At 42.9% G+C, this 22799-nt stretch overlaps 1 protein-coding gene across 1 annotated transcript in view; it reads right to left on the reverse strand.

The window, feature by feature from the left end:
- Positions 1-22799, reverse strand: part of SCUBE1 (signal peptide, CUB domain and EGF like domain containing 1) — a 255138-nt gene that overhangs the window by 54098 nt on the left and 178241 nt on the right. Inside the window, exon 9 of the mRNA XM_054173884.1 lies at positions 11515-11637. Within this exon, the coding sequence (XP_054029859.1) occupies positions 11515-11637 (123 nt within the window). The remainder of the gene's footprint in view (positions 1-11514; positions 11638-22799) is intronic.

Genomic DNA, 22799 nt, shown 5'->3' on the forward strand with positions numbered 1-22799 from the left:
AGCTGTGATAAATTTGCCTGACTGAAAACTACACCGCCAAGTGCTGGAGAATGAAAGTGCAGCTACAGTAGATGGCATTTATCATAACTCACATCTGTTATGTATGTTAGCACCAACAAAACTGTAGCACTGAGGATGAGTCATTCTTGGCTGACAGCTCTTCTCAGTGTCCTCTGTGAGCACTTTGGCAGACCGGCATCCCCAAAGGATTGCTGACATTCACGATGCTTCGTAGCCTCCCCACATTATATACAGGCTGTCTTGGACACAAGGATTTGAAACAAACTTAATTATGGTACTAAAAGAGTCTCTTAACCCAACTTGCTTGCATGGCTATTTCTATGTGACAACTGGACACAATCACTTAGCAGAAACACAAGGGTCCCTCAGGCTTTGAGAGCTGAATCTGCTGTGATGCAAAGTCAAAGAGATAAAACCAAGAACAGCAAAATACTAATTTGTGTGATAAAGAAGTCAGAGATTGAAATTGTGTCATTGTCTGTAGAGCTCTCCAACATTACTCTTGTTCTTGGGTCCATCCTTACCTGTCCTACATCCTTTCCATCCATCCCACCCTTCCCCACTACATAAGGGCTTTGTTGTTCCCAGGTTCCTCTGTTAATCACAGGAACCAAGTAGGAGGCAATTAGCATTGGTTCCTACTGCATTTATCCTCTTACCATTGTTCTGCTAGGACAATTTAAAAGTGCAATTAAAGTCACTACTTTCTCAAGATTTTTAAAGAAAACTAAGTACTTTCACCAAAACACTGCCAAGACTTTCCAAGCAAGCATGCATCCTTTTCCAAAATCAATCACTTCCCACAGCAAAGGCAAGCTGACTTCTCTAATGCTATTATGGCAATAAACTGTGCTGCTCCTTCAAGCGCTTGGGGTAGGAGAAGCATATATCAAGAGTAAAAGTACATTAAAAGAAACCTCAGGCAAGTTTATTTTTTTCCTGAGAAACATAAACATGTTTAGTAGTCTGCATTCTGCTCAAGCCATTATTTACACAGCGACTCTGTAAGAGCAGCTTAACAGCCTGCTGTGACAGGATTAAGCAAGGAATATTCCCTCAAGCCTGAAATAAATTTGATTGTTAGATGTATTTCTGAAGAGAGGAAACTGTTCTGGTGCTAAGATGTTTGTCTCAATCACCCTTTACTAGGAGCTGCTAGTGAGACCTCTTGAAGGAACAAGGGACTAGTTTGGGTGAATATGTGCCTAGTATTATTTAATGGTGCTGAAAGAACAAGTTCAACAACACAGTTTCAGTTTTCAACTGAAAAGCAAAATGCAGCACTTCACCTCCCGTGGACCTGACTGTGCATTCCCAGATTACATCAAGCTGTTGCTGAAGTCAGTGGCCACTGGATATACACAAGCATTGATGTTCTCTGGCTCTCCATCAAAGGCTTGCTTCAAAACTGCCCAGAAAGGCTAGCCTCCATGGAGCTGAGAAACAGCAAGTATTCATCCAAAAACATGGACAGAAATGTTTTACAGGTATGCATAAAACCCCCTCCATCCAGTAACCCCCCAGAAGATACTCCTTCATTCCACTGCCTTTTAATATTTCAGCTCAGAGGTTTGTTTTCATCTCACCTGTCCTAACTAAGGTTTGATCTCTAAGTTATCAAAACAGGTAGCAGCAATTTCTAACATGGCTACTGGAAAAAAAGGTATCACCCCTTTGCTTCAATAGCTTAGGCTTTGGTTTAATCAGAAACACATAAACAAAACAGGGCACTTTTTTCAAGCCCAGAAGGGTAGATGCAAGCATGAGACAATGAAACTCTTCTGAACATTTGGGAGAGAGTTGTCAGCTTATTGCAGCTGTGCAGAACACTTAGTGTAAAGGGTATCTAACCTTAATTAGTCTTATGAAATACATAGAATAGAATAGAATAAACCAGATTGGAAGAGACCTTCAAGATCATCGCGTCCAACCCATCAACCAATCCAACACCACCTAAACAACTAACCCATGGCACCAAGCACCCCATCAAGTCTCCTCCTGAACACCTCCAGTGATGGTGACTCCACCACCTCCCCAGGCAGCCCATTCCAATGGGCAATCACTCTCTCTGTGGAGAACTTCTTAACATCCAACCTAAACCTCCCCTGGCGCAGCTTGAGACTGTGATTGAGTGCAGCAGGATGGCATTATTTCAATGTGCACCACTGCAGCAGTGGAGAATATCTATACATATAGTCTTCCTCTGGTTCTTTTTAAAAACAATTCCCATTGAATTACAGCTTTCAGCACTATTTATCAACAGATTATTGTTTGAAAGAATGCTACCTTCCTGCTCAGACTATTCCACGCCTGACTCACATCCTGGAAATTCATTAATACATAACATGATTCGAGGCCAGTGAAATAATTGCTACATGATACACATAATAAATCTGACAGCATCAACCGAAAAATACATCTCAAATTCTCTTTCTAAACACTAATGGAACGTTTTGCTTGGCTTCCCACACACATCATCAAGGGGTGGGAGCCAGAGCAAGCTGTAAAAAGCAATTTGATAGCAGTATACTTTATAGAGTTCAACAAAGGAAGAGCTACCACTCTGAATAAGACCCGAGGTCAAACTAATCTAGTATTTTGCTTCCAACAGTAGCCTGTGTCAGAAGCTGCATGGGAAAACAGAGGTGGAATAAATAATCTGTTCCATCTGCCCTCCCCACATCAGGTCTCATCCCATTAGAAAGTGATTTAAAGCCTAGATTGTGAGGTTTAATATTCCTTGCAAGGAGCAGCAACCAAAGAAAATTCACCTTTAACTTATGATAACAATGTGCTGCAGAGAGAAGAATTGGAGGGAGGTGGGGAGGATGTATTTGTTTTCATGTTTCAGCAGACTTAATTGCTACAACCAACATGGGAGATACTATCACTTGGCAATCAAACTTCTACTGGCTAGAGCTGGTTTTGCTTCATGCCTGGGGCATTTATTGTTTCTGGGTGTGATCTTGCAACACTTTGTTTCTCACAGAGGCAGACTGTACCACTATTCATAATCTCACTGACATCAAGAGTTAAGCATCATATGTAGGAGAAAGGATTTCATAAGTATCCTTTTTATTGACAATGTAACATGGCTTCCCTGTGGAGTATATTTTAAACCTGGTGCTAGAGGCAATATGGTACTTGTCATAAACACAATATTTTTGTAAGGCTCAGTGACACAGAACGCCTCAGAGAAAATCTGCATAGGGAATGAACATCAACAGTGACAGGGAAATCATTTTGAGTTCTCTTTCTGTGAGCTAGTCTGATTTCCACAAGCAGCTCCCAATATCTCCTCCAGCGTACCACCGACTACCACTGATCCTTGAGCTAAGCTGGCAACTGACCTAGCACTGCTTATATAGCAAGCGGCACACAAACATACTGGGCCAGACTCTGCTGGGCTGACTGAAAATCAGCCTGTATCAAGTACTGTGCTTGGTTTGGGGCCCACACTGCAGGAAAGGCATTCATGTTCTGCAGTCAGTCCAGAGAAGGACAATGAAGCTGCAGAAGGGTCTGGAGAACAGGTCTGATGAGGAGTGGCTGAAGGGACTGGGATTGCTTAGTCTGCAGAAAAGGAGACTGAGAGGAAAACTTGCTCTCTACAACTCCGTGACAAGAGGTTGGAGCAAGATGGGGGTCAGTCTCTTCTCAACAATCATAGATTATAGGAGAGAAAACAGCCTCAGGTTGTATCATGGGAGGTTTAGATTTGATATTAGAAGAAAATTCTTGACTGAAAGGGTTCTCAAACACTAGAAGAGGCTCCCCAGGGAGGAGGTTGAATCACAAACCCTGGAAGCATTTAAAAGAGGCAGAGATATCATGTTGAGGAACATGGTTTAGCAAGAGATTCGGTAGAGTAACAGAGTGGTTGGACTTGATGACCTTGAAGGTCTTCTCTGGAACAATTCTACGATTCTATTATTGGCATCTTACAGCACATCTGTCTGATGTGGATGAGTGCACTGAGACTAAAATCACTCTCCTTGATGCACTTTGGCCACAAAAACCCCATGCAGAGCTACAGGCTGGGGTCAGAGTGGCTGGAGAGCAGCTAAACAGAAAGGGACCTGGGGGTGCTGATTGACAGCCGCCTAAACATGAGCCAGCAGTGTGCCAAGGTGGCCAAGAAGGCCAGTGGCATCCTGGCCTGTATTAGGAATAGTGTGGCCAGCAGGAGCAGGGAGGTCATTGTGCCCCTGGACTCTGCATTGGTTAGGCCACACCTTGAGTCCTGTGTCCAGTTCTGGGCCCCTCAGTTTAAGAAGGACATTGAGACACTTGAATGTGTCCAGAGAAGGGCAACAAGGCTGGGGAGAGGCCTTGAGCACAGCCCTGTGAGGAGAGGCTGAGGGACCTGGGATTGTTCAGCCTGGAGTAGAGAAGGATCAGGGGAGACCTCATTGCTCTCTACAACTACCTGAAAGGTGGTTGTAGCCAGGAAGGGGTTGGTCTCTTCTCCCAGGCAACCAGCACCAGAACAGGAGGACACAGTCTCAAGCTGTGCCAGGGGAAGTTTAGGCTGGAGGTGAGGAGAAAGTTCTTCACCGAGCGAGTCGTTCGCCATTGGAATGTGCTGCCCAGGGAGGTGGTGGAGTCACCGTCCCTGGAGGTGTTCAAGAGGGGATTGGATGTGGCACTTGGTGCCATGGTCTAGTCATGAGGTCTGTGGTGACAGGTTGGACTCGATGATCTTTGAGGTCATTCTGAGGGAGCTTCCATAAAGCTTGAATGAGGAATACAAACTGTTAACAATAGAATGACATCTTCCGACCTTGGTGATTCTGTGATTCTGTGACATGGGATTCTCCTGGTCTTCTGCTTTCATGATGCAAGAAGAGAGAGGAACAGATACTCTAGGGCTGACCTTTAAACATGGATTCAGCTATCTACCTTCATGAGGTTATATCACTGGGACAAGGCCAGTTGCTTTACTGCATTAGAGGATCAAATGTGGGTGGTGGTGGTTTAGGCTGGAGGTTAGGAGGAAGTTTTACACAGAGGGAGTGATTGCCCATTGGAATGGGCTGCCTGAGGAGGTGGTGGGGTCGCTGTCGCTTGGGGTGTTCAGGGCGAGGCTTGACAGGATGCTTGGTTGCATGGTGGATCACTGCCGTGTAACTCAGGGCTGCAAACCTCTTTGGCCTGTTTCAGTTTGGTCCCTGGTGATCCAGTGCTGGCAGTGTGGATGCACTGATTTATTTGGGATTAGACTGGTCCTGTGCAGCCATATTTATCATCAGTGGTTCCATACAGAAAAGCACAGTGAGATCTTTGCAGCTAATCTTCGTGGGTTTCTTTAGGCCAAAAATAATTCCCACGAACACACTGGATCTGTGCTTTCCTGTATGATTCATCCTTCACTCATACCCATTTTCAAAATGAAGATACCATGCTGGGAGATTCAGGTTTTGCCTTTGGAAGCCTACTGCTATGTATTGCCTATTATTATGTGAAAAGCTGGATGTTATGAGAGGGGATTATACAGTTAATTATGGCAGTGTTTCAAGACCAGGGTTGTAGGCTCTTTAGATCATAGATGGTTACTGTATTTTTCAAGGTGCTATTTTTCTCTTTCTCATTCTGGAAAGCAAGCAAGCTTCCCCTGACAATTATATACAAAGCATCCTTCTATAAACAGATTGGTCATAGGGTCAGCTAGGCCTTAATCACATCAAATTCTCTGGAATGAAGACCAACATGGCAGTAAAGAAAGCTCAGTCTCTCATTTAACTGTATTATTTTAGGATTTCATGGACTATGGTTCTGTGGTGCAGTGAGTTAATACAGGAGGCCTGAGCCTGGACTCAAATCTTATTTCAGATCATAAGCAAAAATCAGTTTTGGATGGCAGGAGTTGGGAGGTATATCCCTGTATCATATCAGAAAGCTACACTTAGCAAGTCTGCTCAGAGACACCTTGAGAAACAAAACACTGGAGCTGGACAAGGTTTTAGGTGGCTTGCAGATCAACACTGCAATATGCAAAATTGATTGGATGATCACATCCAAAGGGTAGTGGTGAATGACTCAATGTCCAGATGGAGACAGGCGACAAGTAGTGTCCCTCAAGGGTCTGTATTGGGACTGGTGCTGTTCACTATCTTCATCAATGATATTGACAACAAGATTGACTGCACCCTCAGCAAGTTTGCAGATGATACCAAGCTGAGTGGTGTGGTTGATGAGTCTGCTGTCCAGAGGGACATGGACAGAATGGAGAGGTTGGCTGAGGAGCATCTAATGAGGTTCAGTAAGGCAAAGTGTAAAGTCCTGCACTTACATCAGGGCAATCCTATGTATCAATACAATTGAGAACAGCCCTGCAGAAAGGGACTTGGGGGTGCTGGTGGATGAGAAGCTGGACATGAGCCAACAGTGTGCACTTGCAACCCAGAAGACCAATTGCATTCTAGGCTGCATCAAAAGCAGTGTGGCCACCAGACCAAGAGAGGTGATTCTGCCACTTTATTCTGCTCTGGTGAGACCTCACCTGGAGTATTGTGTCTGGCTATGGGGCCCCCAACACAGGAGGGACATGGACCTGATGAAATAGGTCTGAAGAAGGGCAACAAAAATGGTTGGGGGCTGGAACAACTCTCCTATGAGGACAGGCTGAAGGAGCTGGGGTTGTTAAGCCTTGAGAAGAGAAGGCTCCAGGAAGAAGTAAGAGTGGCCTTCCAGTACCTGAAGGGAGCCTACAAGAAGGCTGGAGAAGGACTGTTTACACAGACCTGTACTGATAGGAAGAGGAGCGATGTATTTAAATTAGAGTAGATTTGGATTGGATGTCAGGAACAAGTTCTTTACCATGGAGGTTGTGGAACACTGGAGCAGGTTACCCAGGGAGATAGTTGGGGCCTCATTCCTGGAGATATTCAAGGTCAGACTTGAAAAGGCTCTGAGCAACCTGATGTATCCCTGCTCACTGAAGGGAGGCTAGGCTAGGTGACTTTTGGAGGTCCTTTCCAACTCATTGTATGATTCTAAGAAAACTGTGTCAATATCTGCTCACATTATCCTTGGCTCTAGCCACTCCTTCCAGTTGGTCCACTCCATGAATATGAAACACACAAAATAGTGGTTATGTCTTTCTCTTGTAATAAGAGGGAAAGCTCCCTCAAATCAGCTGTACTTGGATTTCTGCTGGGCAGCTCTCTAGCATTAAAAATGTATGCACAAAAAATCCCTACAGGGAAAATTCAATACTTTGTTGACCCAGAGGGGTAAATTCTCTTTTGGGGTTTTCTGTTGCACAAACTTGCATCACTGACACCAGCACTACCAACATTGCACAGAATCACAGAAACATGCAGGTTGGAAAAGGCCCTCAGGATCAGCACGTCCAACCAATAACCCTACTTTACAAAGTTCACCCCTAAACCATATCCCCAAGCACCACATCTGAACAACCTTTAAACACATCCAGGTTTGGCGACTCAGCCACCTCCCTGGGCAGCACATTCCAGTGCCTGACCACTCTTGCTGGGAATAAAAGTTTTCCTAAAGGCCAGTCTAAACCTACCCTGTTGTAGCTTGAGGCTGTTCCCTCTTAGACAATGAGGCCCTGCGTTCCAGTGCCTAGTTACAGAAGAGTCAATCACTCACATTAATCTCAAATCTGGTAGGAAGGCAGTTGGAAAATAGCCAACAGCCAAACAGGCAATGCATCAAAGCAAATAAAAAATTCTGTCACCTACTGTATGTGAACACACGGCCTTAGAAAGTCCTGAAAATTCCAGATGGCTCATGTGCAGGTATTTTACATGCCCCAGAGATACTTTTGCCTGGTGGACAATCATCTCTTTTGGCAGCAGCTGGATCAATTCAAATGGTTGGTGAAACAGCTACTTGGGCAGACTGAATTCTGACTAAACATCATGTCTGTGAGATCTAGTAATCACTGACCCCTGCTTAAGTCTGCTTTGGAGGCTGTAAGTGGACCAGAAGGTTGTAATGCCTTGAACTACCCGCTGCAAAAGTTTAAATTCCTCACTGAAAGAGGATTTGGCTCTGTTTTGGACAGAGGTGCAGAAAGGCAAAGGGTGGGAGTGTGGATTTGGCAAGTCAAAGTATTACATGCTGATCACTGGATGTTTCCACTAAACCCCACTTCGCCCCCACCAATCTTTCCAACTCTACCAGTGCATGGAGAGAGTAATGACCAATGTATGTACTGTGTCTCCTTGTCTCGCTTTCCAAAAGGCAATCCCTACAGCAGGAAGAGAAAATGACTTATCATAGAATTTCACACATTATTCTGAGTGCTTGATGAAGCTTGAGTAGAGCAGAGACACTGTTATTACTGATTTTTTTTTTCAAGATGACTGCACAACAAGAGGAAACATAATAAGCAATTAAGTTAACTGATTTTAAAACCCACATTGGCTGAGGATTAAGGTAATTATGTCTGTGCTTACACACATTAATTGCTGCTTTAAACAGTCCTGCTTGCTGCTTTGCTGCTGATGTAGCTCTAAAAATAATCTTGCCTCGGTGTCCTGCTTTTAACTGCCACAAAGGTTACAAACACAAGCACTCCTTCCCATAGATACAGCTATCTTATTTGTATCACACGCTCAAAGGAGATGTAGAACACTTCTGCTAGCTTTATGCAAACAGATCCAACCATTTCTTCCTCTATGAAAGGATTTGCAATACCTAAGACTTAAGGTTTCTGTTAAAATAAAACACAATAGATATGTTTGGTTTTGTAATATAGTGATCTCACCATCAAAGGAGAAAAAAAACAACCCTATTTTTAAGCTTGAGAGAAAAGAGAGATGCTGGGGCAACAGTATGAATCTCCACAGTATCCCAGGCAGGGCACCAATGTTTCTTTACAGTCTGCATTACAAATAAGTTGTCTTTAAAATTGCTGGAATGCAAGGGAGGGGAAAGGAAACCCCTACATTCTCCTTGTCTAACAAGAAGCCACAGTGTGAGAACCACTCCCTGGCAGACATAGTCTGTGATTGACAATGGTTTTCTTTGCAGCCAGGGCTAAAAATAGTATAGCTGTAAACAGGCAAATGAAGAAAATCGTGATGCCCTTTACAAATGTGAGGACTGCTTACACAAACACTCTACATGCAGGGTGGCTACCTGCTGGCACCAAACAAGCAGCAAGCTTCAGAATTGCTGAAGACAAATGAATTTTGCATGTGATTTGTTCATTCAGTTACCCAGGCACACGAAGAGACAAGACTCAGCTGAACAACATTCACAGAGCTGCTTCTAGTTTCCCATTAGCATGACAGATGTCTGATTATTTACAGGTAGCTTTTGCAGCCTATTGCTAAGTCTCTGCATAACCAACAAAACCATTTTGAACCAGCTCTTGCCTAACAAGAACGCAGGGCTTCCCTTTTCTCTTGAGTTTTTCACAGTCACAGAATCATAGAATTGTCAGGGTTGGAAGGGACCTCAAAGATCAGCTAGTTCCACCCCTGCTGCCATAGGCAGGGACACCTCACACTAGATCAGGTTGCTCAGAGTCACATCCAGCCTGGCCTGAAAAACCTCCAGGTATGGGGCTTCTACTACGTTCCTGGGCAACTTGTTCCAGTGTCTCACCACCCACACGGTGAAGAACTTTCTAACATCTAATCTGAATCTACCCATTTCTCCATTCCCCCTAGTCCTATAATTACCTGCCACCCTAAAAAGTCCCTCCCCAGCTTTCTTGTAGGCCCCCTTTAGATACTGGAAGGCCACAATAAGGTCTCCTCAGAGCCTTTTCTTCTCCAGACTGAACAGCCCCAACTCTCTCAGTCTGTCTCCAAAGCAGAGGTGCTCCAGCCCTCTGATCATCCTCATAGCCCTTCTCAGTAATTACAATTATTTCAGTGGCAAAACCTCCACCTGATACCACAGTGAGAGTGTGTTATGACATATGACATTAATGAACCAGGAAGAATTCCTACCTGTCTCTAAATACATCATAAAGAAAACATTTAACATTTTGTCCCTATTTTTATCAGGTACATCAAAACCTGACATCATACCCTTGTCTGACATTATCCTGCCATGTTATTTCTGCCTAGTCATGAGGCACTAACTATGCCACTCTCAGATTTTCCCATCCTGTCCTCCATTTTTACCAAACTTGTGTGATTAGAGGCAAAGGAGACAGTGCAATCAGGGTGGAACAGGCTTTTCAGTTGACAGAAGTACCAATGAGATGCAATGGAAATTAAAAGAAATACATATATGCATATTCAGACCTTGGTTTCTCTTTTGTTGATGAATGAAGAAGCTCTAAAATACTAATGCTGGTTTAGACTTCATGACTCTTACGTGTTCAAAACCCATGCAAATAAATATGTATTAATGAGAAGGCAACTTCTGTGGCAATCATAGCAATAAGTAGTGTGAGCAATCTGGTAATATAAGCTTAGAGCTTGATACAGTGGTAGGCCATGCTTAGCAGAAGTGTAGAAGTAACTTGCAGTTTAGCAAAACAGTGCTGTGCTGGCAGCCTGTAACTAAAACAAAGTACTGCTAGCTGTAAACACAGAGAATGATCTTGGAATAACAGGATGCAGATGTTGATCAACAACTTTGCGTGATATTAGTAGTTTAACCAATAATGTATAACAGTAGGATGTGTGGACAACTGTGGGGAACCAAAGAAGCTATGCCAACTATGCTCTGTCAGTCTGTGTGTCTGTATAAGCTGTAGAGGTTCCTTAATTGAACTGAACAATACTTAGACCATACTGATCGTCCGTATTGATTCCCAACTCTGGCGTCAAAAACTTCTGCCAAAACTGCAATTAAATAAGTATGTTCTCCTTCCTCTGCCCTCTCCACTGATGCATGCTCATCTTTCATGCCTTTTTTAGAAGGCTTTTAAAGAGTAAAGTTACAGAACTCAAATCCTTCAAATGTAAATTCTCCAAAGGCACGTGGTCAGTACTGAAGTTGGAAACGGGCATGCACTCTTTTAGCTGTAGAAGACGGGACAAATCAGGACACATACAGCAAGCAGTAAAAAAAACACACTTCGTATGAATTCTTCCCAAACACCTCCATAGGCAGATTCCATCAGGAAAAGGTGAGCTTACAAATGAGACCTTTTCTTTTCAGTTTAAAAGTTGAAAATGCTCCATTCCACTAAGGTACTCTAAACAACTATGGTAGAAGTAAGATAAGCCTCTGTCCCATTAAGATCATAGCAAACTGGAGGAGTTGAACATAAGGCTCTGCCTGAGGCTATTCCACTACATACACACGGATTTTTGCACTTTGGCAGGACATTGGCATTTCTACCACTGAAAACACTGGGAAAAAAACCATTAACAAAACAAGATCTTCCAACAACACCTCAGAGAATGAAAATTTGGTAGGTCTTTTATAACTTTATTTCCTATGAAGCGATGATTAAAGCCTGTAAAACAATCAACCTAATTAAAAAAACAAACACCCCCCCCTGAAAATAACATCCTTATTATACAAACAGTAAAATAAATGCAATGTTACCTTGGCAGGTCCGTTCATCTGTGAGCAGTTTGTAGCCTTTCTGGCAGCTGCACTCAAAGCTGCCAACTGTGTTCCGGCAGAAATGGTCACAACCACCATTGTTTACCAAGCACTCATCAATGTCTGCAAAGAATGAATGAACAAATTTTTTTGTCACAACAGTAATTCAGTAGTTCAGGTCAGGAGTGTAGGAGTTTATTCAGATTCCCAAGAAGGCCACTGTCTCTGTTAGGAACCAGGTTGGTCAGATGTATCCCTTCCCACACCTTTCTCAAAAGGCTGACAGAGCAGCTGTGGGCTGTGCTGCTCTGGAGAGAGAGGTATTTCTCTCAGAACTGGAATCACCTCATGACCCAAGCTGAGGCACAGTGATGTTGATGAACATTCAGAGAAGCCTTTTTATAGAAGTAGTAGTCTGCCTGATAGAAAACTTCAGTCTGTGTAAGACATGAATCCCTTACTTCACATAGGAACTATCAAACCCCTAGAACACATGAAAAAAAAGGAAATAACAACAAATACAAAGTAAAAGATACTTCAATTCTGAAAAGACTTCCATTACCCTTCCATAAGCACATTTGTTTGTAATCAGCATTATACGCTAGTTTGTGTGTGACGAAGACAGTGTCACTAATGTAATGGAAGAGCAAGTGAGCAAGTGTGAGTGCATATGAAGTGCTGCTTCTTCAGTTGTTCTGAAGGCAGAGCACCTATTGCTTATATTTGTAAGCCATATACATGTATTAAGGATGGGATCAATGGCTCTTACTTCAAATAGTGCCTGTGAAGTGAATTGATGAAACTTGATAAAGCTTTGATTCTGAATTTGACATTGGTGATTCGAATGCCTCCTACTTATAACTTCTCCCAAAGGAGCTGAAGAACTGGAATGACCAGTCCCTTTTCCAACCCATAAAAGCTTGTGCAATAAGTTTACAACAGGTCACAGAGCCTCATGTGAAGTGCAGGACATCTTCCCATTTTCCCTCAGTTACAAAACCATGGACCTGCATTTATTTGGAACAGACAAATGCACTTTAAAAATATTTTTTAACAGGGCCAAAAAACCCTCTTTTTAAGGATGCACTGAGTGAAGAAGTAACATGACACAGATTGTTGGCTGCCCATTTCTGAAGCTGTAAACAAGATCTTTCAGAAAGACAAGTGAAGAGAAATGTTTCCTATTGAAAAACCTGTTGCTGCAAAAGCTTTGAAACTTTGAGGGAACAGTTGACCATTTAAAAAGCAAACCCTGCAAAATACAAATAGAGGGGCCCAAAAGAGCTATTGTGTGAAGATGGAAATTCACCAAAGACAGCATGATGCTGTTGAATGAAGGCACATTTTGAAATGATTTGAATTGACAGTGGATGTCATTCATTCATTTTTGAATTGGAGAGTGGTATGGCTCTTACCATGTTTCTGCACGTAAAATATAAACAGCAGCAAGAGGAGGGAGGATGTAAACCGAGGAATTTCAACAGCCAAGAGGCAAATTCAACCTTTTCTAAATGTCACTTTGCTGCACTGACATTGACAGAAATATACTCAAGAGGATGTATTACTCAAATAAGCAAGAACAATGTACATTGTTATAAAGGTTTGCTTATTAGTTGCATTTGTAGTAAAAAGAAAGCAAATTTGCTCTGAGACCCTCTGAACTAATACTGCTGCTTATTACTTCGGCATCTGTTTCTGCAGAGCAGAGGGTTTTGTATTCAGTTCTATTAAGAGCATGAGGGTAAAATGGTACAGAGAAGCTGTGGTGGTATTATGCCCTGAGAGCTTTGCACAAAGTCAGTTCAAATCTTTGTGCCTTGAGTAACAAAGTTCTCAAAGTGATCTGAAACCAGGAGTCACATTTGTTGCCTGTGGCTCTCCAGTACTGGTGATTAGGCTAGTCAAAGACAGATAATTTTAGGCTCCCAACAGGGTGAAGAACACACTAAGGATTGCTCTACATAACACCGTGAGAACAGAGGTAGCAACCCATTTGGTTTCAGCTGTGATCACCAGCACAGGTCAAGATCTGCAGGGAAACACAAGACTTCTTGGCCCAGTTCCTGCAGGCTGGCATTTCCATTTGTGAATTATGTGCAGCTGGGACTGTGCAAGTCTTATGATGGATTACCACAACAGCCCCATCCTTTTGCACAGCATCAGTGTACCAAACCGGAGTTTAGCTTGCCCTGACAAAACTGTTGGATGAATGGAATTGTGAATTAAATTACTAATATATTATGCATCATAAACACACAGAATAGTCATCCATCATGAAGAAGATCACTTTTACCCATGATAAGAACAACATGACCTTTGGGCTACTCTGCTGCCTGAGACTGCTTGAAGCAGAAATTACTTGCAGCCTGTCAAACACCATTCTGAAGTAAGGATTGATGTTTTAAGCGATAGCCCCTGGATTTCACGTGCTAAATTCCAAATTCCAGCCTCATTAACTTTCTTTTCAGGGTCTCTGAAGACTGTAAGGGACAAAAATGAAACTCTGCTGGCCTCAGAGGGTAGATTTGAAGCTGTTAATCATTGTAATTCCACCGACGATGAAGCATAATCAGTTTTACATCAGCAATTCCCTGGAATAATTCTGAACCAGGATCTGGGCAAAACCTGGGAGAGTCCCCAGGAAGAGAAAGCATTTATTCATTTTTTCTATCTGGATAACATGACATGGCCTTTTGAAAGTGTGAGCATCAAACCATCAAATCAGAGGAGAGGTCAAAACTGTTAGCTGCAAAAACATTCTAAATAACACAAACAGTGCCAATGTCTCTGCTTCCACTGTATTTCTTTCCACGACCAGAGTGAGATTGACAAGGCATGTAAAAATTATTTCACTCTATGGAGAGAATGCATTGCTGCATTTCACTTGGATGAGAGCAGTATCCAACCGTGTCACATCTTACTGCTTCACAGAGACTGCAGCAAGTCTATATTTCTGCTATTTTTCTTTCCATAGCTATAAATAATTTGTGTTACGAGCCATGTGAAAATAAATGATTCTACTGTGTAAGAAGGTGAGGCCCCATTTGTCTTTAAACTGACTGGTACCCAGCTTTGTCAAATGCCTGTCTGAATTTCACTGAATGACTGCTGATCGTGTGTGTGTGGGGAAGAAAACGCAGTGGAAATCCATCATGGTATCTCTACCACCTTTGAAATTGTTTAGCCACATATTCCCATACTGTTACTGGGGATAGTTCTCAAGTATTCATTTCACCTGGCCTGCATTAGGAATAGTGAGGCCAGCAGGAGCAGGGAAGTCATTGTGCCCCTGGACTCTGCATTGGTTAGGCTGCACCTTGAGTCCTGTGTCCAGTTCTGGGCCCCTCAGTTTAAGAAGGACATCGAGACACTTGAAGGTGTCCAGAGAAGGGCAACAAGGCTGGGGAGAGGCCTTGAGCACAGCCCTGTGAGGAGAGGCTGAGGGAGCTGGGGTTGTTTAGCCTGGAGAAGAGGAGGCACAGGGGAGACCTTACTGCTCTCTACAACTGCCTGAAAGGTGGTTGTAGCCAGGAAGGGGTTGGTCTCTTCTCCCAGGCAAGCAGCACCAGAACAAGAGGACACAGTCTCAAGCTGCGCCAGGGGTAGTTTAGGCTCGAGGTGAGGAGAAAGTTCTTCACCGAGCGAGTCGTTCGTCATTGGAATGTGCTGCCCAGGGAGGTGGTGGAGTCACCGTCCCTGGAGGTGTTCAAGAGGAGATTGGATGTGGCCCTTGGTGCCATGGTCTAGTCATGAGGTCTGTGGTGACAGGTTGGACTCAATGATCCTTGGGGTCTCTTCCATCTCATCGGAAGATGTCATTCTATTGTTAACAGTTTGTATTCCTCATTCAAGCTTTTTGGAAGCTCCCTCAGAATGACCTCAAAGATCATCAAGTCCAACCTGTCACCACAGACCTCATGACTAGACCATGGCACCAAGTGCCACATCCAATCCCCTCTTGAACACCTCCAGGGACGGTGACTCCACCACCTCCCTGGGCAGCACATTCCAATGACGAACGACTCGCTCAGTGAAGAACTCTTTTAAAATGCTCATTCTTTGTAGCTATTTTCAAAACTCTAGATATTCTTTTGGACACTCAAAAGCTAACTTCAGAATAATGGAAGGGACAATAATTTTAGAAGAATAAAGGAGGAATAAATAAAATAGTTTTGAAATTAGTGGTTATCCTAAGTTTTCTGAGGAGCTCAAAATATGAAGGAGGTAATAGAATCAGCTTTAAAGAAAGCTTTTCTGCTTTGAAATAAAGGAACAGGAACTCATATTCTTTGCATTGCCACAGTTTGACTAGAGGGAACAGGCAGCCTTTCCAGTCTGTGTGAAGATCAATGGGAATGACTGCTCCTCTTCCACCTGTACCATTCCAAACTCTGCTCAGTGTCATTCATATTTGGAAGGACCTGGCTCTGCCTGGGGAGGGGTGTGCTCATGTGGGCATATAAACTCACAAACATTTTGCCTTGCTGCCTACAAATCAGAGAATAAATTTAAAAGTAGGAATTTCAGGCAACTTAGAATTTAACATTTCCCATAAGCTGCTTAAAGGCAACTGAAAGGATAATCAAAGTGCAATCTTCACTTTGCTGTTGAACAGTGATGGCTCTGGACATTTCTGAAGCCTCAGCACAGGTGAAAGTGAGGCTTCTCATTTCAATGGCTGGATAAATATTTGGGCTGATTGTGACTATTTAATCCTTTGCAATTTTAAAATGCTACTTAGCTCCAGAAAAATCATATCCTGCTAGATCAAACTAAAACAATTACAAATTTCATACCCTTCTTGTTTGAATGAATGACAGCATATTATGATTCAGCTTGCTGTTATTAGCATACAGTGGACATCAATGTCGATGTATTTTCTGTACAGTGGTCTAGTCCACTACTTCTTCCCTTATTTCAGAATCTTCCAATGCTTTCCCCCCCTTTTCTTCTGCTCCTACAAACCACCAATTTCCCCTAGACCTTATAACTGTTATTGCCCTGTTGGGCAGAGTCCAATGGCATGGCATTTAACAAGCCCAAGTGCCAGGTGCTGCACTTTGGCCACAACAACCCCATGCAGAGCTACAGACTGGGGTCAGAGTGGCTGAGAGCTGCCAAACAGAGAGGGACCTGGGGGTGCTGATTGACAGCCGCCTAAACATGAGCCAGCAGTGTGCCCAGGTGGCCAAGAGGGCCAATGGCATCCTGGCCTGTATTAGGAATAGTGTGGCCAGCAGGAGCAGGGAGGTCATTGTGCCCCTGGACTCTGCATTGGTTAGGCCACACCTTGAGTACTGTGTCCAGTTTTGGGCCCATCAGTTCAAGGACATTGAGACACTTGAATGTGTCCAGAGAAGGGAACAAGGCTGGGGAGAGGCCTTGAGCACAGCCCTGTGAGGAGAGGCTGAGGGAGCTGGGATTGTTTAGCCTGGAGAAGAGAAGGATCAGGGGAGACCTCATTGCCCTCTACAACTACCTGAAAGGTGGTTGTAGCCAGGAAGGGGTTGGTCTCTTCTCCCAGGCAAGCAGCACCAGAATAAGGGGACATAGTCTCAAGCTGCACCAGGGGAGGTTTAGACTCAAGGTGTGTGCTGTGGCCAATGTGTAGCGAGTCATTCATCATTGGGATGAGCTGCCCAGGGAGGTGGTGGAGTCACCGTCCCTGGAGGTGTTCAAGAGGGGATTGGACGTGGCACTTGGTGCCATGGTCTAGTCATGAGGTCTGTGGAGACAGGTTGGACTCGATGATCTTTGAGGTCTCTCCCAACCTTAGTTATACTGTGATACTGTGACACAGGTACTAGTTTCCTGATGCACACAAACCATGAAGTGCTTTATAAAGCATCCACAAAACTTTGTAAGCCCACATCAGAGGGGCGAAAAGTAGAGGTACAGCAAAACAGTCATCCGCACTTGAATTCAAGGTCAGTGCACAACCCAACAGGCTGCCTTGCTCAGATAGTGTGCCAGTCAGCACTGGCTTGCACAAAGCACAAGTTGTTCTACATGCCAGTTTACATCACAAGAGTTACCAAAGCCATCAATATTCAGATTGCATTAATTTTAATATTTGCCTGTCACTTTGCAATGAAACTTGAAGCATATGAAGTACCTTGGGATTAACATAAAAATAACCCATCAAGCTGCATCTGCAATGCCTCTGTGGTGGCATTCCTGTAGTGTTTTAAATAATGGGTTTTGGTTGCTTTTTGTTTTTTTAGTCTTTCATATTCTCAGACTCATTGGACTGAATGTTGTTGTGAGAAAATCTAAATCAAATTAGAACTTAGGTTCTTCTGTTCCTTCCAGGAAGCATCGAGTCAGATGTTGTCTGGTAGTTTGCAGGGAGTTAGAAGTCCTAGTTCCAGTTTTATAATGGGTTTACAGGCAAGTTCTTTATCTGTCTCCAGTTCTGGTGTCCCCACTGAAGAGGGAGGTAGATTTGTTGGTAGAAGTCCAGAGGAGGGACACAAAGATGATCCACGGGCTGGAACACCTCTGCTATGAGGATAGGGAACTGGGACTGTTCAGCCTGGAGAAAAGAAGACTCCATGAGGAACCTTATAACTGCCTTCCAATACCTGAAGGGAACCTGCAGTAAGGCTGGAGAGGGACTTTTTACAAGAGTGTCCACCAATTGCACCAGGGGAAATGGATTTAGATTGCAGGAGAATATGTTTAGGTTGGATCTTAGGAAGAAACTCTTCACTACAAGAGTGGCAAGACTCTGGAATGGGTTGTCCAGAGAGGTTGTAGATAACCCCTCCCTGGAGATGCTGAAGGCCTGGTTGGATGGGGTTTTGACTTTGTCCTGAGAGGCATCCCTGCTCATGGCTTCCAGCCTAAGCCATGCTACAATTCTATGATAACAGGTTATTGGTAATTATTGCTTAATATTTTCATATCAATACTTTGAGATGGATTACTATAATTTGAAAAGCATTTTGATTCAAAGGTGTTTACTGTCAACATTTTTTGGCAAATTGCAGTTGTTTGTGGTCTGAGCTTCTGAATCTGCCATGCTGGTACTGTTTTGCCCTGGCAGTTTCTATGAACATGAGCACAACTGTATAGCTGTCTTTAGGATGAATGTGTGCTGTTCCACCACTTCACCTGTGCCTTCCCTCCCCATGTAGCTCATTGTCTCTAGCATGTTTTGCCTGTTTCAGGGTGTAATAATCCTATTTATGCAGTGTTTTCTACTTGAGGATTTCAAAGGCCAGCATCTTATCAGCTTAATTATGTTAAACCTACACAACACTTCTGCAGGAGAGATGAACTGAATTAATTCTCCTTTAACAAAAGTGAAACTGAAGCAGGTAGGATGATGTGTGACTTTCCTGAATAAGACAGCTACAAAATGAAATAAGACACACAGCACCTCTAATTTGAGTTTTGCACTTCAGGAACATTCTCATTTTCCCTTCTACAGTGCTAATTAACTGTAATGTATGATCATAATGACTGAACTGAAGTTCCACTAAGTGGCAAATGAAGATCCTTTGTTTAATTAGCTTTATGGCTAGGTCGTGGGGCAAAGCATTTTCCTAATTAACAGAGTTCAAATTCAACTGGGCAGACAGGAATGAGTTTAATTAAAATTTAATCTCCCTCATCCTGAAAACAAGCTGCCTGCAAAATAGAGAGCTTTGTGTAAATGCTCTTAGAGCGTGGAAATGTCGGGGCAGGTTTCAACACATTTCCTTCATGTCACTTTCTCCATTTTCACCTGTTATCTTTGTAATTCTGTCAAGAAACTTGTCTTCCAACACAGGTGGTAATCTGTCACATATGGATTTAGGTGTCAGATATTCTCCTCCAGGACATATCCACTCTGACATTATCCACCAACCAATCAATAAAAGAGTCTGCCAGGCTGCCAAAAGATCAATCACCTTGTAAAACAAACATTATGTCCTATTATTTTCTTATTACAGTTAATTAGATTTATAAAACACAAAAAGCTTTGGAAGTGAAAAACTCAGAAATGCTGTCAGAATAGTTTAGGCTCTGATTTCTCATTTGTGAAAAGGGAAGGGATTTAGTAAATCTAAAGTGAAAAGAAAGGATTTTCATTTGAAATTTTTGCTGAATACTAGATTCTTTTTTAAACTTAAAAACATGTTAGTGCAGTGCTTACAAACCCAAACAGCGTCCCAAGCCCTCCTAGGCTGGAACACCAGAATGTGAACTGGAGACAAAGAAATTCGCCAGTAGGAGTCTTCTACTGTCTGGGTTGAGATAAATACATAGAATACATAGAATAAACCAGGTTGGAAGAGACCTTCAAGATCATCGCATCCAACCCATCAACCAATCCAACTCACCTAAACAACTAACCCATGGCACCAAGCACCCCATCAAGTCTCCTCCTGAACACCTCCAGTGATGGTGACTCCACCACCTCCCCAGGCAGCCCATTCCAATGGGCAATCACTCTCTCTGTATAGAACTTCTTCCTAACCTCCAGCCTAAACCTCCCCTGGTGCAGCTTGAGACTGTGTCCTCTTGTTCTGGTGCTGGCTGCCTGGGAGAAGAGGCCAACATCTGCCTGTCTACAACCTCCCTTCAGGTAGTTGTAGACAGCAATAAGGTCAAAAACTTCTTCCTCCCTGAAAAAAAACCCCAAACAACACAACCAACGAAAAACCAAACAAAAAGCCATAGGGATCTCAGAAGATGCAGAAATATAGCTGGTTTTCCTCCTACTCTAACATTTCATCAATCAAAATGCCTTTTATAAAACACTGGAGAGGCAGAGGTAAGTGTGCAGTTAAGGCTCCTACCTGTGGAATGTATGTGGAAGATATGTAGATGGTACCAATTACCACATAAGTGAAGTACCATGTAATTTAAGGAGACCTGGAGGCTGGGGGTAAAGTGGTGGTAATAAAAATGGTGGTACAGAACTGTATAGACTCGTTGGGCTGGCTTCTTGTCTACCTTCATTGTTCCACAGCCACTATGACCATGATGATTCTGGGTTTAATGTTCTTGTGTTTTATGCAGGAGAAGCTGAAACAGTAGCTGAAGGTTACACACAATAAGGTAGCAACAGTATAGGAGTTAATTAAAGGTTTCTTAAAGCATAAATCAGATAAAACTAAGGAGCTGACCTCCCTCGGCATTTTCTTTGTACTGGTTCTCAGTATAAACGAAGCCTTTACTTTTACAGTATTCCATTTTTCCATACAATCTCAATGAAAAGCACAGGGTCAGGCAATCAGTCTGTGCACTATGGACTATGCCCAAGAATCCCTAGACTTAGCATACTAACTCAATTCACCATTACTCCTGGTTTACCTCCTGGGGATTACTACCTGCTCAGGAAGGCTGTGTGCTTATTTCCAAGAATCTCAGTTTGCTTCTAAAATGTTAGTTTGATTAAATAAAAATAAAACCAGTATTAAAGACAGTTAAAGCTACTGATACTCTAAATTCCCATTGAAGCCATGCTGACTTTCCTATGAAAGGAGAGCTGAACAGAATTAGTGAATGATAATTCTCATGCTTCACAGCTGATGATGAAGCAAAGAAATCTGACTGCCGACAAAAAGAAATCACCCTCCCAAACTTTTTGAAGACCTTACTTCAACCAACCAGGGATCTGTTCTACACCAATGCAGCACTGAAAGCAGGATCTAACCATATGAAAAGCCATCTGTATTTTATGATGAAAAGCACAATAATGTAAGAATGAAAAAAGGTTTGAATGTTGGTGGCTGTGATTCTGTGAGTAGTCAACTCCCAAATTCTAGAAAGCACAGCACGCTTTTACATAATAAACTGTGGTTGCTGATCCTCAGGGAGCTTTATATTGTTGAATAAATGCAAGGGCTTTTCAACAACTGAAATGCAAAATATAACTCTCCCAAGCATTAATTTAAAGGATTTGGCATTTTCAAAGGGGAGGTTCACAAAGACAAATAACAACTGCAAGTTTCCAGGGAACAGGGATATTGCCTAGTCATGAAAAAGCCCTGACTTAGTACACATGAATTTATTTTGTGTGGATAGATAGAACCCTTGGGAGGGAATGAGAGTGAATGAGTTACATGGCAGCAGACCCAAGTGTACAATTTTTTAATGGAAGATAATCTGTTATGCTCTATTTGTCTGTCATGAACGAGTCTACAGCAGACACGTGAACTGTGTGTCTGATCTGGGGAAAAAAAAGACAAACAAGACAATCCCCTCAAAACCAGGGAAGGGGCAGTGAAAGTTTCACACACATTCTGGATTGATAAATTGCAGCAACAGTTAGATAGCAGATGTTAGCCACAGTTTTCTTTATTGGATTCTGCTCTCTGCCCCCTCTTCTTCTTCTTCTTGGTTTTTTCCTTCTTCCATTTCATTTTCTTATTTCTGACAAATTTCATCTGTGATGCTATCTGAAACTTGCATTTCCTCTCATATTTTGAAATCCCACGGGTTTATAATACCATTTTTGCTCACATACATTATGTCTATGTATCTAAAATCTTCTGTTCTTGTGCCCAGTCGACACACTGCCATCGCTCAGTGTCCAATTGCTCATTTTTCCAGTTCCCTCGTTGGGCTTCTTGCAGACATCAAACTTGCAGACAGCAAAAAATTTCTGTCATTTTCTTGCTGCCCATTCCCACATATGTTCTGCTGGTGACCAGAATCTTTCTGTCTCTCCTACATCACCACCAACTCTACTGACCCTTTTTCTCTCTCTGTGCCTCACTCTGCCTCTCAATCAGACACTGTCATTACATGCCAGATTTGCCTCTGCACCAACAGCGGTCAACTCCCTCTTCTTCAAAAAGTGGGGGGGAAAAAATAGAGTGCTAATTCTGAGTCACCTGCCAGTCTTGTCAAGCCTTGAACCAGTTGTTTCCAGGGCAGTAGAGATGGGCCAGAGGACTATGGCCACCTCTCTGGTCATGACATGGAGTCTTCTACTGAGATGCTGCAGCTGCTTACCAGATGCTGTTATTGAGTTGACCTTGTTCTTTATCTTGAGACTTGGTAATATTCAAGTAATGACAAAACCCAACTGTGGCCTCAGCAATAAGATTCTTGCAGACAAGCCTTAATATTTGCTTCTTTAATCCACATTTAGGTAGCTATTTTGAAGAGGTTTTTTTACAGTTATGAGGGAACTCATGCCGTGGTCTGATTTCCTGCTCTTGTCTCTCTCTTCTAAAACAAGTAGCTGTTTTGATAAACCAAACTTAACCATTGCTTTTCCATCAGTTACTCAGCTTTCCCTCTCTCAATGCTGATCTTTATGAGGGTTCTTTATTGACACAGAC

This window comes from Dryobates pubescens, chromosome 27 (genome assembly GCF_014839835.1).
Source record: "Dryobates pubescens isolate bDryPub1 chromosome 27, bDryPub1.pri, whole genome shotgun sequence".
Taxonomy (NCBI): domain Eukaryota; kingdom Metazoa; phylum Chordata; class Aves; order Piciformes; family Picidae; genus Dryobates; species Dryobates pubescens.